Raw genomic sequence first — 14,723 nt, forward strand, 5'->3', positions numbered from 1 at the left:
ACCCTAAGCACCAGAGGTGGACGTTTCCGCCAATATGATCGGACGAAATGATAAGAGTTCACAAGTCCACTTCTTCAAGCAAAAGTCCCATACGATGTTAAATCTTCCAGTGGTCTGCAGGCCAAGACCTTTTAATACATGAACTGATGCGTTTTCCGTTCGGAACACACGCTTACATCAAATAACATTGATATATACACAAATTCAAAACAATTTTCTTATTGTAATGCTCAACCCACTGGTACTTCGGCATTGAAGTGGGGAGCGCACTTCAGCACAGACACACTAATCAGTTCGGGGTAGCGCACCCAAATTGTGCTTGTGGGTGGCTGGAAACAGGAATCGAGTACGGTCCTACTCTCTTGCAGGTAGACGCGCGAAAGAAACGTCTCTCCAACCAGCTTCTGTATGTAACAAAGCATGGGTAGCAAGAAAATTTCCCGAAATTTCAAACTTGAGAGACCAAATCGAAAGTACAGTCATAAGGAATGCAGACACTGCGTGGGCGATTTCTCTATTTCCTGGCCATATAAGGTGCTATGATCGGAGCCAAACGTACGGCATAGACAGATATATTAAGCTTGTGAGAAAGACAGTTCTTTTATATACGAGGCTTGTTTAATAAATTCAAAAATATGCATCATCTTTCCTATTTTGATTAAAAGCAATAAATGAGCCTCAAAAGACGGTGATAATTTCGTGAAGAATCCAGCCAATAAATACTGAAGATCTTGCAATTTTTACACAAATTCAGTTGTTTTAATCGAATATATTGAGTTGAGTAGATTTTGAGTTTAACGTTCCTATCAGCAGCGAAGCTAGCTGTATGTGACGGGACCTAGTGAGTAACGTGAAACCCAAACCACGAGCTCACGCCGGGAATCGCACCCGGGTCTCCCACGCCAAAGGCGTCTACGCTAACCGCTTAGCCACGAAGGAGCTCTTTCAATTATATATATAGATATAGATATATAGAGATAGATACAGATACGATGGCTGGCAAGAAAGTAATGAGAATTGTTAGAAAAAACAACTTCATTTACATTTTTAACCAACCACAATGTGATCATCTTCAAAGTACTCCCCTTGTGCCTGCACACACTTACTCCATCGGCATTTCTATTGTTGGTAGTATCTCTGGAACTCATCTTTTGGGATGCCTGCCAAAGTCCGTGTTACAGCTGTTTGAATGTCGGTTTCTGCTTCATAATGGTGTCCTTTAAGAACTGATTTCACCTTAATAACACAAATCAATGATTCCTAAGCTTTGAATTAATTAACCGCTGTTTCACCATCTTACCTATTTTGGAAACTATATGCTTTATATATATATTAAAAAAAATCCCATCAAGAAGTTAACTATAAATAGTTTTATTGTACCACTTGAACTTTCCAAATCGTCTTTTAGAACATTGTAAAGGACTGCAATGTGGTTAGAGAGTTCTTAAGTCATTTGAATTATCTGTCTCACCACGTTACCCAAACACAATTCAAATTTCCCACAGTAGAGGTAGCCCTAGTGGATCAGTGATAGAGCGTTCACTTCTGGTGCGTGGGTCTCCCGTGTGATCCCAGCTCACTTCCAATGGACTTTGTGGTGGACAAACACTACTTGTGAGGTTTTCTCGGGTTTTCCCCGTTTCTTTACACTTTCTTCGTTTCATTCACCCTCATCACAACTGTCTCCTTCGGCTTACAATGGCATACAAGTGAGACGTAAGACTGAAAGATTTCATTTTTTACAAATTCCCCCAAAAATTAGTGGCATCAACAATGCGTAAGAAAACATATTCATTCTTATCAACAAGTTCTTCATGTCTGCATACAGGTATCCTATAACCATCATAAAGATTTACTGTAATTTCAGTTGTCCTAAAACAGTATTTCAATTGTCTTCTCCATTAAATAAATGTACGAAACGCAAAATGGTCAGTTTGCTCTAGCCCACATGACAATTGCACATCTATTCTACTTTTCACACACGCTTTATTATCTAATGTCACGTGGAATGTACTCTCGTTGCGTAAGACCTTCTGTGGCATTAATCTAATCTGCCAGACAGATTGAACTATGAGACCAAATGATACTACATGAAACATATTTTCGATCCTCACTTGTTCGCTCTGCAAATTTTCACTCTGCTCCGTCAGACAGTACACAGCGCCAAATGCGCCAGGTCTCAACATTACTGTGCCCAATCGCAATAGAATTAGTCTTAACACTCTCACGCCTCCCGAAGTTCTGAAAGTAGGGATAATGTTAAGCAATGAGAATGAAAATTCGCAGCCAAAATGCAGACATTGCTACGTTCCCAAATTTCGTCTATCTGACGAGAACGTGCGTTGTCTTCAGTTTAAACTCCCAAATAAAGCTCAGTTAGGCTGTAGCGTTATACAAGCAAGTATTTAGAAAATAAGTCAGTTAATGTGTAATTGTGTATTATTGTTAGAATTCCCTCTCTTTTTGGATAACGGGTGGCCATACGCATGTGACTAATATTAAAAACTTTGGCTGCTAATAGAAGGCTGAATGAGGACAATTATTAAAGTATTTAGTCATTAAATATATATATATAGAATGGTATTTCCAAACAGTTCTCAAAATTAATACTGAACGAAGTTCGGTTCATATCCAAATGCTGTGACATTTAAAACAAATGTTTTGTTCGTAGAAACATCAGCTCTATACAAAAGGGTGAAGTTATTATCATTCAATGAATCAAGCAAGGATAAACACTCGGTTTCACTATAATTTTGATATACGCATTAATTGAATATTTCGCTGGCCCAATATTAGTTTAAGAGTGTCCTTATCAAGGTAAGATATAACATTCTTAACCAACACTACTGAGTTTATTTCAATATTTGCCTTTTGTTTTAAGAGTTTTGTGATTTTCTTACGTCTAAATGTAACAAACTTAAATATAATAACTAAAGATGAAAGGGAAAGATATTTCATATTAAATAAACTTCTATTCTGTTAAATACTTAACGTCTCTCAAGTTATTGAATTTTCTTTCTGGATAACTTTATTTACGTTGAAACTCTAATGTTTGCTAATGGACGCTAAAGGATATTTATTCGTAACTGCTAACATTATATCCGAATAGAACGTTATCAAAACTCCAATACTTTTATCATCTCAGTCAAAAGACTAGTCAGCATCATGACAATCTTTGTCACTTGCATGAAACAACCTCTCAGCTTCGTTTCTGACATAAAATACAGATAGGCTATTTTCAATAAAAGTATATTTCCTGACCTCCGATTTTTACGTTGTATGTATTAAATAAGCCCTAAGAAACATACACATCAAATATGATTAAATTAATTGACAATACCAGAAACTGACACAGGAATTTCACGTTAATTTTTAGAATGACCTGCATATGTAGAAATCAGCTATTTGCTTACTGACCTAGTGCAGGTGTAGGACGGCTCCGCAGTCCCTACTGTGACTTATAATGAACTGTTGTAAACGACCTCGTATATCCCTTTCCGCACGGGAGTAGAATTTCATGAAACCAGTTTTTCCATACAACATGAAACATGTACAAAACATTTTTATTAAAACAATGCGTGGGTGCATCGTAAGTTCTGAGAAAGTGGACCCGCACAATTGTGTGTTTTGAAGCCGCAGTGAGCGTGAAAAATTCTCGGTTTTGCAATACAGAAAAGCCAGAAGGGGATATGCGTATACTGACCATCGCTGACTCGTCTACTCCCTGCGGATGCAAGCCTCGATACCACTCGCACCCCCTGCCCCAACTCGATTAGATAGCATTTGTGCTTTTTAGTGGCAACCTAGTCAAGTTGGTTCATGTTTTATGCACTGTAGTTTTTGTCATATATCCACAGTGTATACTCATCACACTTACAAAAAACGAACCGAATCACTACGAAGTGGGCAAGACTCAATACCAAGTGATAATGCTATGCGTGCAAACTGATGCGACTTCCTACGGGTAAAATTACGTGTCCCAATGAGTGCCACAAAAACTATTCTGCAAAAAAGTAAGCAGTGCAGAAAAACACTGGCGAATCTGTGTTAGGCGGCCACTAAAAAGTGCGACTATCTGTCAGGGCAAGAACGAGGAGGAGGCCCGAGCGCCAGCGACGTGGTGTGCTCCTAACGAGCAGGAGGGTCGTTGACTAGGATGTCACTAAAAACACCAGTCAGGTAACTTCCATAGCGAAAAGTACCGTTCACTGCCGACTTTTGCCAACAACACTTCATACCATCAACAGGTTGTTCTCATTTCAAAATGTAATTATTCCTCCATTTCTTTATTTTCAATGCCTTCCTACATTTGCCACATTTTCTGTGGGTCAACAGCCAAAAAAGAAAACTAGAAAGAGAGTTTCAGATTTTGCAGAAATGACTCCAGTCTTTGTGCATAACGTATAACACTGGAACTAAATGTTTGAAAAAAAGATTTTCTTCTTGTTTCCTATAATGTTATGAATAGTAGAAAATGAACATATAAAACACTTATTGCATAACAAGTTATATTTTGTTCGCTATTTTCTGTTCTGATATTTTGATATTGGCAAATTAATATTCGTAAATAGTGATACATAAATCCATTAGTGGCCCATTTTGCCTGTGCTGTTAACATTTGCTGAACCTGACATTATCTTCTTTTATTGCTGTTTGTTCTTGCGTCAAGTACCCGAAACTTTGATTTTCCAGAGTCGAAACCAACTGAAGCTTGATTAAGATCAGGTTAGCTGTTTTGATTGTTTACTTTGTCTCCACTTAGTTCAACAAAGGTGAAAAACTGAGCATGACAAAATTTCCTATATGCTCATATTTTGGTTACAAAATTACCTAAGTTCATCGGTACATGCCTATTCAGAGCGTGTCCACTCCAAAATAGTGCCAACAACACACAACTCCTAACACTTGAAAATACAGCATTACACTGCTTTTGTTAGCATGAATTTCATTAAAAATAACCATTCTCCCTTTTCTTTCCTGTAAATTTTACGTATTTTTCTCATTTCTGTACCTATCCTCTCACTTAACACCAAAATACGTATTCCCTATACGAAGTAACCGCAGTATTCCACTCGTACTGGTTTAACACTTGTAAAAATAAAATACTAGATTCCTACATTCTCAACAAATGATACCCAAGCAGAAATGAATATCTTAGTCCTCTTTCATTTTAACCATAAGATTATCATTTTTATGAAGATGTATTATAAATCTCCACCTTGAAATATTGGTATTTAAGTTATGTTTTAAAGTTCATAAAAATCAAGGTTACATAATTATCGTGTTAAAACCTCGTGCACTGCGCAACTTGGAATTAGTTCCCTTTCTAACATATATTTTTTATACTTTTAATTTTGTTGATTTTCTTTCAGAATCCTTGGTGCAGGTTTACTTTTGGCACATCAGATTTTGTACGATTTACAGGTAAAATACAGTACTCTACGTAACTTATTTTTACAGGCGATAGAACTAAATACAAAGTAATATCCCTGTATTTTGAGTTTACAAGTGTAGGGTCACTAGTATAAAATCATTACAAGTGCTTTATGACAGATAAAATAAGTGAGTGCATATGAAACATCACTGAATCAGATACAATTTTCCAACGGCGGTACATCTCTGCACAATGTACAGAAGCAGTATTTTAGGTCTACGAGTGAAGTGCCACTAGTACGAAACCATGACACACGCTATTGAATCTACTACACTCGCTTAAGCGTATACCTATGTTCGTGGCGCGCCTGCTTCCTTCGGATGCCATCTCCTCGCTTCCCTCCTTCGCAGATCTCTGACTCGGTTAGATAGCATTCGTGCTTTTTATTGTCCATTTAGCACTTTCTTCTCACTCTTTTAATGCCGTACATCCAGATGTGTATTTCTACGCAAATCATAAAAGGATTGTAATTTTTCAATTACTTTTGATCGCCCTCTTTAACTTCTTTCTATGCGAAGTGGGATATTTTCAGGTCACCCAGCGCAAATAACTTAGGAAACAATAAGAAGAAAATTAGTGAAAGAGTTATAAATTTCAACAGTTATTTCGAGAGGTGTGCCAAAATTAAATCTGCAGTTCACCGGAATTCCTTGCTTTCGGTTCTTTTCGGTGCCTTTTTTTAAAAAAAATTAAATATAATTAACACATTTCACTAATCCTATAATTGAATTTACGTGTATCGCCGAACTAATACTAGGAAATTTACCGGGTCAATTGGAGAACTTTATGAGGAAGAATGAGTCAATGGTAAGGGGAATAGTAAAAGTTAATTGTTTTTGATGTCCGCAGCACTATATGTGGACTATTTCGCGGAGAGGTACACTTGTTATAATATAGTGACACGAAAGGCTGTGTGGAAATGGGGCGTGTATGTCAAGATTGTGATATATTATGTCTGTTACATAGAACTATTCAAAATAACGAGCGAAAGTTACGAAACCGTTGGGCACGTTCTTCTTGAAATTTCAAAAGTTTACAAACCACAGTTTGGAAGGTATGTGACTTCTAACTCAAAGCAATGTATTTCTGTACAGTGTACAGAAGTTGTATGTTATGTCTACAAATGAAGCATTACTCATATGAAACCATGACAAATGCTATTGAAATCTGGGCATTACTGCTGTATCGCCGGACCAATTTGAAAATCGAAAGAAGTAAAAAAATGTACTGCATTCGGTTATATTTGGATGGAATACATTACGTTATGTTAGATTACGTTATTAGGTGTGTAGCTTTACTATACAGACCTATAAGTAGTAGTAGTAGGAACCGGTTAGAAGCCCCGCGGGTGTTAGTTGGGTTCTGTTCCCGACATGAAATGGGCAAATTAAACTTGCCCAAATTTTTCTTGTCCCTTTTACAATCTATGGATCCGTATAGTAAAACAAGTGTACCTCTCCGCGAAATAGTCCAACCGCCTCCACATACAGTGCCGCTTATAACATCAAAAACAACCAAAAAAAATACAACCATTTTCTTAACTTTTACTATTCCCCTTATCTGACTTTCACTCATTCTTCCTCACCAACTTAAATAAATTTTCTGAGCCGGTAAATTTCCTAAAATTGGCCCGGTGATAACAGCAGTTAACCCGAAATTTGTACGATTGGCAAAAACCACATGATTCCACTAATCTCGCCACGCATATACCCACTGTCACTGACGCGCCTGCTCCCTTCGGACACACCAGCTTCACCGTGCACTGACAGTTAGATAGCATTCGTGCGTTTTAGTGACCAAGCACGGGTTGGTTTAAGTCTTTTGCACTGTAGCTTTTATCCCCCTAACCTAATGTAACGTAATCTGACGTAACTTAATCCAATCCAACAGAACCTAAGGGTTTCTTGCCTATAATTATATATGTATAACAAACAAAAAAAAAAAAAAAAAAAAAAAAAAAAAACCGAAAATGAGTGTGTTTAAAAAATGAAAAACCTTGTACAATCACTTAACTTTTATTTTCTTTTTCCTTGCTTTCGAGGGATTACTTTGAACTCTCGTTACTTGTAGTGGCTTATATTTTATTTCTTCACAAGGTTGTTCATCTTCGGATTCTGATAAATGGATGCTGATGAAGTCCACGTCTGTTTTCCTTGTTTGTAACCCCCCTGTTTCGGGATGGAATACACGCTCGTTCCTCGAACGTCTACTCAAATACTGTACAGGCTCCCACGACACAACGTGTTCACAAGTTTTTTCCTTCTCCTCCGCAATTGGAATAGCCCTACTTGGTTGTTGCTTTACAATATTTTCTTCCTCAGGGAAAAATTTTGCTTCTTGTAATATGTTCGAATGTAAATCGTACAACATACTATCCCCATTTTCCAATTCTGACTTCTTCAATCCAACTGCCAAACACTGAAATCCTAATGTTTCCTCTGTAATACTCTTCAAGTTCTTGACTACAACACTCGGGATTTTGTACTGTGATGCATATTTTAACAAGTAATGAACTAACATGCGCGGTTCAACATCACAGGATATAATCACAGAGTTTACTTTGCCACGAGAAATGCCACGACATACTTCATTTGCACCAAGAAACAATAAACTTTTGAACTTCTGTTTCAACTCAGCACTGCTGACATTTTTAAATTTCTTTTTGATATCCACTAAGTGCTGCAAAATTTCACTTTGCTTATTGTCTGACGGTATTGGCCATGGATAGCGATTAGGACTTTGAAGAACACTTCGAATGCTTCTACTATCTTTCTTCTTAGCGGATAACGTTCTCTTCTCTTGTTGCTTATTTAACACACTGCATTCCATGTTCACTTCTATTTCTTGTACTGATTAGATTATTATGAAAGCAAAAACTATATATTCACATATTAGAGTCACTGTGCTGCACTCAAGTCGTCATATACCGTATCTCGAAACTCATTATCATGTGTCACAAATAGGTGCCTAGAACATTAATATCTATAGGCCACAACTTAAAAACTGTTCCATGTGTACCACAAAATGACGAATTATGTATGTAAATCTAAATAGCACCATGTATAAAATAGTTTCTATGTCTTGCTTGTAGTGTATATACGAACCTTGCTTGTATAAGCATACGACAATCAGTTCTTGAAAATCACCATGGTAACAATGATACCAGCTATACGTGAAATATCTCAATGTTGCCAACCTCTCATAATTAGTTCGCAATGGGGCCTAATTTCATGCCAGAACTAATAATTTCTCCGAATCTGGTCCCTTTTTTCATTTATGTCAAGACTACTAATATATATATATATATATATATATATATATATATATATATATATATATATATATATATATATATATCGTTAAAGTATTGATTGTGTTATCAAATACAATATGGAATAACGGGATAGGTCCATGTTTAGTTAAGGGGGTCCAAAACCACACTGGATCCCCTTAAGGTAAGCTAAGCTAACCTAAAGTAGTAGGCCCCGACGTATATGCAACTGACTCAGCAAAAATTTTTGTGACGTCATAGGTCAAAGGTCAATGACCTTGGCCCGGGGTCAATGACCTAGGGGTACATAGGACCACCCCCTCTAAATTTTGGCAGGGGTACCATGGCACACCCCCTAAATTTTGGCAGGGGTACATAGGACCACCCCCCTTAAATTTTGGAAATTGCCAAATCTAAAAATTTGGTATGGTAGCCTAGGACTATAGTATGTACCTCTATTAGTATTGGGTGTCTATGTCGTTCCCTTTTATGGGTAAAAAATTGCCAAAAATTCAAATTTCGGGGGTTTTTGACCTAATTTATCCCCTTTGATGAGGTGTTATTACCTTATATAGTTATATGGACGTATACAGGGGTCCATTCCCTTTCATAAGACATGGGTATATTAATGCACCCCTTGAAAAATTTGGGAGGGGTACCTTGGCCCACCCCTTAAATTTTGGAAATTGACCAATTTAAACATTGGGTATTATAGTACAGGACCCTAATATGTATTATGATAAATTTGGGCGGTCCACCTTGTTTCCTTCTAGGGGTACAAAATTGCCAAAAATATAAACGTAAGCAATACGTTGTACCACGTGTTTGGTTTTCGACCTAATTTATCTCCTTGGATGAGGTCCTATTACCTTATATGGTCATGTATAGTGGTCCATTATCTATCATAAGACATGGGTACATTGGTGCACCCCTTGAAAAATTTGGGAAGGGTACCTTGGCCCACCCCTTAAATTTTGGAAATTGCCAAATCTAAAAATTTGGTGTGGTAGCCTAGGACCATAGTATGTACCTCTATCAGTATTGGGTGTCTATGTCGTTCCCTTTCATGGGTAAAAAATTGCCAAAAATTCAAATTTCGGGGGTTTTTGACCTAATTTATCCCCTTTGATGATGTATTATTACCCTATATAGTTATATGGGCGTATACAGGGGTTCATTACCTTTCATAAGACATGGGTATATTAATGCACCCCTTGAAAAATTTGGGAGGGGTACCTTGGCCCACCCCTTAAATTTTGGAAATTGACCAATTTAAACATTGGGTATTATAGTACAGGACCCTAATATGTATTATGATAAATTTGGGCGGTCCACCTTGTTTCCTTCTAGGGGTACAAAATTGCCAAAAATATAAACGTAAGCAATACGTTGTACCACGTGTTTGGTTTTCGACCTATTTTATCTCCTTGGATGAGGTCCTATTACCTTATATGGTCATGTATAGTGGTCCATTATCTATCATAAGACATGGGTACATTGGTGCCCCTTGAAAAATTTGGGAAGGGTACCTTGGCCCACCCCTTAAATTTTGGAAATTGCCCAATTTAAACATTGGGTATTATAGGGCTAGTACAGGACCCTAATATGTATTATGATAAATTTGGGTGGTCCACCTCGTTCCCTTTTAGGGGTACAAAATTGTCAAAATATAAACGTAAGCAATACGTAGTACCACGTGTTTGGTTTTTGGTCGATTTTATCCCCTTTGATGAGGTGTTATTATCCTATATAGTTATATGGTCATGTATAGGGGTCCATTACCTTTCTTAAGATATGGGTATATTTGTGCACTCCTTTAAAAATTTGGGAGGGGTACTTTGGCCCACCCCTTAAATTTTGGAAATTGTCCAATTTAAACAATTTGATATTATAGTACCGGACCCTAACATGTATTATGATAAATTTGGGTAGTTCACCTCGTTCCTTTTAGGGGTACGAAATTGCCAAATTTTAGTACAACCACGTGTTTGTTTTGGCTCAATTTATCCCCCTTGGATGAGGTCCTATTACCTTATATGATTATATGGTTATGTATATTGGTCAGTTCCCTATTATAAGACATGGGTATATTGATGCACCCTTTAAAAATTTGGGAGGGGTACCTTGGCCCACCCCTTAAATTTTAGAAATTGCTCATTTTATATATTTGGTATTATAGTACTGGACCCTAACATCTATTATGATAAATTTGGGTGGTCCACCTCGTTCCCTTTTAGGGGTACAAAATTGCCAAAATTTTTAGTACAACCACGTGATTGGTATTTGGTACATTTTATCCCCCTTTGATGAGGTTCTATTACCTTATATAGTTATATGGTCATGTATAGGGGTTCATTATCTATCATAAGACATAGGTGCATTGGTGCACCCCGGGAGGGGTACCTTGGCCCACCCCTTAAATTTTGGAAATTTTTCAATTTAAGCATTCGTTATCATAGTACATGACCTCAATATGTATCATGATAAATTTGGGTGGTCCACCTTGTTCCCTTACATGACTAAAAAAATGTCAAAATATAAACATAAGCAATATGTTGTATCACGTGTTTGGTTTTTGGCCCAATTTATCCCGTTTGATGCGGTCTTATTAACGTATATGTTTATATGGTCATATATATAGGTTCATTTCATATCATAAGACATGAGTACATTGATGCACCCTTTAAAATTTGGGAGGGGTATTTTGACTCATCCACTCAGTTTTAGAAATTGTTTCATATAAGCATTTGGTATCTTCGTACAGGTCTTCAATATGTACCACTACAAATTTGGATGGTCCACATCGTTCCCTTTCATGGGTAAAGAACTACCAAAAATCAAATTTCGGAGGTTATTGACTCCTATTTAGCACGTTATATGGTTTATTACCTCTATATGTTTATGTTCTCTTTTAAATTTGGGAATTATAAAATAACATAATTTGGTAAACGTTTTCTAGGACCCATTGGTGTTTCTCTTATGGCCAAATATTCAAAATTTAAAGTTTATTAACCGGCTTTATTATTAAATGAGTACAGGATTTATTACTTTTTCATAACACACAGGTGTATTTGTGTACCAATCTTAAATTTTGGGAGGGGTACATTTCTTATTGTCATATCAATAATTGGTAATTGTTCTTTGGGTAAATCATTGTGATCACGTGATCAGTTATTGACCTATGATGGGATTAGGAGTCCAGAACATTGGTACATTTAAACTTTGTAGGATAATTTGAGAATGCGTCATTGGTATTGATTATTACAGCCAAATATAAACGTAAGCAATACGATGTACCACGTGATTGACCTTGATGAGGTAGTGTACAGGGATACATAGCTAACCTTATTGAATCTTATGACTCATAGTCTTAAGGGAATACATGCTACAACACTGGCAAAGTTATTGTTGATGTAATTTGATTGGTTGATCACTATCTTTCGTGCAATCTGATTGGCTGATCACTATCTTTCGTGCAATCTGATTGGCTGATCACTATTTTTCGTGCAATCTGATTGGTTGCTGATTTTCAAATCTTTGCTGCATTCAGTTTTAAGTTTTGTTTAACATTTAAAAATCTTGGTTTCGTTCAACATTTTGGACTCACTGATAAATATGATCAAAACCGTTTATTTGTTAATCGAATAGTTAAAAACCGGATAAAGTTTGACGGTTAACCGTGAAACGTAAAATTTTTTTTAGTTTGAAAATTTTTTGTTTGAAAGTTTTCGTTTGAAAACTCTTGTTTCAAATTTGTGTTTGAATTTTTTTGTTTCAGAATTTTGTTTGAAATTTGTTTCAAATTTTTTTGTTTGAAAATTTTATTGTTTGAAATTTTTTTTGTTTAAAATTTTTTGTTCGAAATTTTTGTTTTGAAATTTTTCGTTTTCAAATTTTTTTGTTTAAATTTTTTTTGTTTCGAATTTTTTTCGTTTCAAAATTTTGTTTGAATTTTTCGTTTCCAAATTTTTTCGTTTCACAAATTTTGTTTCAAAGTTTGGTTTGACATCTTTTAAAAGTTTGTGCACTCATTAGTAAAGAACTGGAACTATTTAGAACAAAAACCTCTGGCAACATTGTGGTGCAATAGTACACGTCAGAACATGATGTTGTAACGTCATCAGTTTTGCATCATCGTTCGAGTTAGTATTCATGCTAACATTATCATGGCTACTTGTCTACAGTTTCTAAACACACGTGATGTGATGAAATCATTTACCAAGATTACTGATTTACAACAGAATGTACCTTATAGAATCTTAGCTAGCCAAATGATCCCTACAAAGTTTGGATTAAGAATCGTAGTGAAGCTTGAACATGATAAGAATATAATTTTACCAGCAAGATATTTACCCATGGAAGCATCAAAACAAGAAGAAGTGTTGCGTTTCTTAAATACTGGATCTGTATCTTTATGTTACAAAGGATTCTTGGGTCGAAGTCATCAATTTGAATTTAGTACACATCAGCAATTGTGATGAAATCATGAATTCAAACGTCAGCACGTCAGACATAGTTGTATGAATTTGGTTGGTCGGCATGACGTCAGCAACTGTGATGAAATCATGAATTCAAACGTCAGCACATTCCTTACCAATGACGTCAGCAATAACTATAAACCAGCAAATACAGTGTCATCCCACGAAATCATTTGAGCAAGTGCTTTTCAGGAGGAAAGATGTATACTTCTAACGATAAAGAGTTCATCTTCGCAAGCTATTATTCAATAAATATATTTCAAACAAAACATGTGATGATTGGTATCAGTGCTAGAACATTTGAACCAGTGATTCGATTGGGCAAAGCAGAACAATTTGGTGTACAACTGACCTGTGAAGAATGGCACGAATCGACCAAATGAACGATTATTTTCATGATGAGCTAAATGTGACCATAGTCAAATCATTAGGCTCAAATCATGAAGTGGTGCTGCGTACAGTCCTCGAAGAGAAGATGGTGCTGTTACGTAAAAAGAGTACATTTCATGTCCCTCGCAACATGGTGTATCTAACACAAACGGAATGGAACAAATTCATCAGCGTATTTCAGTGTGTGAAACATGCAGTGGAAGTGTGCAACAAAACAAGTATATTCCTGAAAAAGTACTATTTTGAAAAATGTGTTATGCATATTGTACAACATGTATCTAGATATTGTGATGGTTGTCAACATCGTTCGTGGGTGCATACCTGTATTGATAAACAGTTTATTTGTGATCAAATGGACATTGAGTTTCCACCAATTGATATCGCATTAGACCTTAAAAGACTTCAATTGGAATTAAAATTATATGCTAAAGACAAACTAGTGCAAGAAGTTCAAAATACATTGTATCGACAATATCCAGAACCACTATCTGGTATGGATGTATGTGGAGTGTAATAATATGATCCATTTCAATGAATTGTGTTTTTTCATTTCAAGTACAACCCCAGGTTCTGACGTGTACTATTGCACCACAATGTTGCCAGAGGTTTTTGTTCTAAATAGTTCCAGTTCTTTACTAATGAGTGCACAAACTTTTAAAAAATGTCAAACCAAACTTTGAAACAAAATTTGTGAAACGAAAAAATTTGGAAACGAAAAATTCAAACAAAATTTTGAAACGAAAAAAATTCGAAACAAAAAAAAATTTAAACAAAAAAATTTGGAAACGAAAAATTTCAAAACAAAAATTTCGAACAAAAAATTTTAAACAAAAAAATTTCAAACTAAAATTTTCAAACAAAAAAATTTGAAACAAATTTCAAACAAAATTCTGAAACAAAAAAATTCAAACACAAATTTGAAACAAGAGTTTTCAAACAAAAACTTTCAAACAAAAAATTTTCAAACTAAAAAAAATTACGTTTCACGGTTAACCGTCAAACTTTATCCGGTTTTTAACTATTCGATTAACAAATAAACGGTTTTGATCATATTTATCAGTGAGTCCAAAATGTTGAACGAAACCAAGATTTTTAAATGTTAAACAAAACTTAAAACTGAATGCAGCAAAGATTTGAAAATCAGCAACCA

The 14,723-nt window shown here is 35.8% G+C and overlaps 1 protein-coding gene across 1 annotated transcript; it reads right to left on the reverse strand.

Annotated features, from left to right (window-relative positions):
• Nucleotides 1-7,430: 7,430 nt before the first annotated feature.
• LOC145678908 (uncharacterized) lies at nucleotides 7,431-8,590 on the reverse strand. Its single transcript, XM_081749516.1, has one exon. It carries the CDS (start codon nucleotides 8,261-8,263, stop codon nucleotides 7,439-7,441), a length of 825 nt encoding a protein of 274 aa, XP_081605642.1. The 5' UTR covers nucleotides 8,264-8,590; the 3' UTR covers nucleotides 7,431-7,438.
• Between the last annotated feature and the right edge of the window lie 6,133 nt (nucleotides 8,591-14,723).

This window comes from Thermobia domestica, chromosome 2 (assembly GCF_964235325.1).
Source record: "Thermobia domestica chromosome 2, izTheDome1.hap1.1, whole genome shotgun sequence".
NCBI classification, from domain to species: Eukaryota; Metazoa; Arthropoda; class Insecta; order Zygentoma; family Lepismatidae; genus Thermobia; species Thermobia domestica.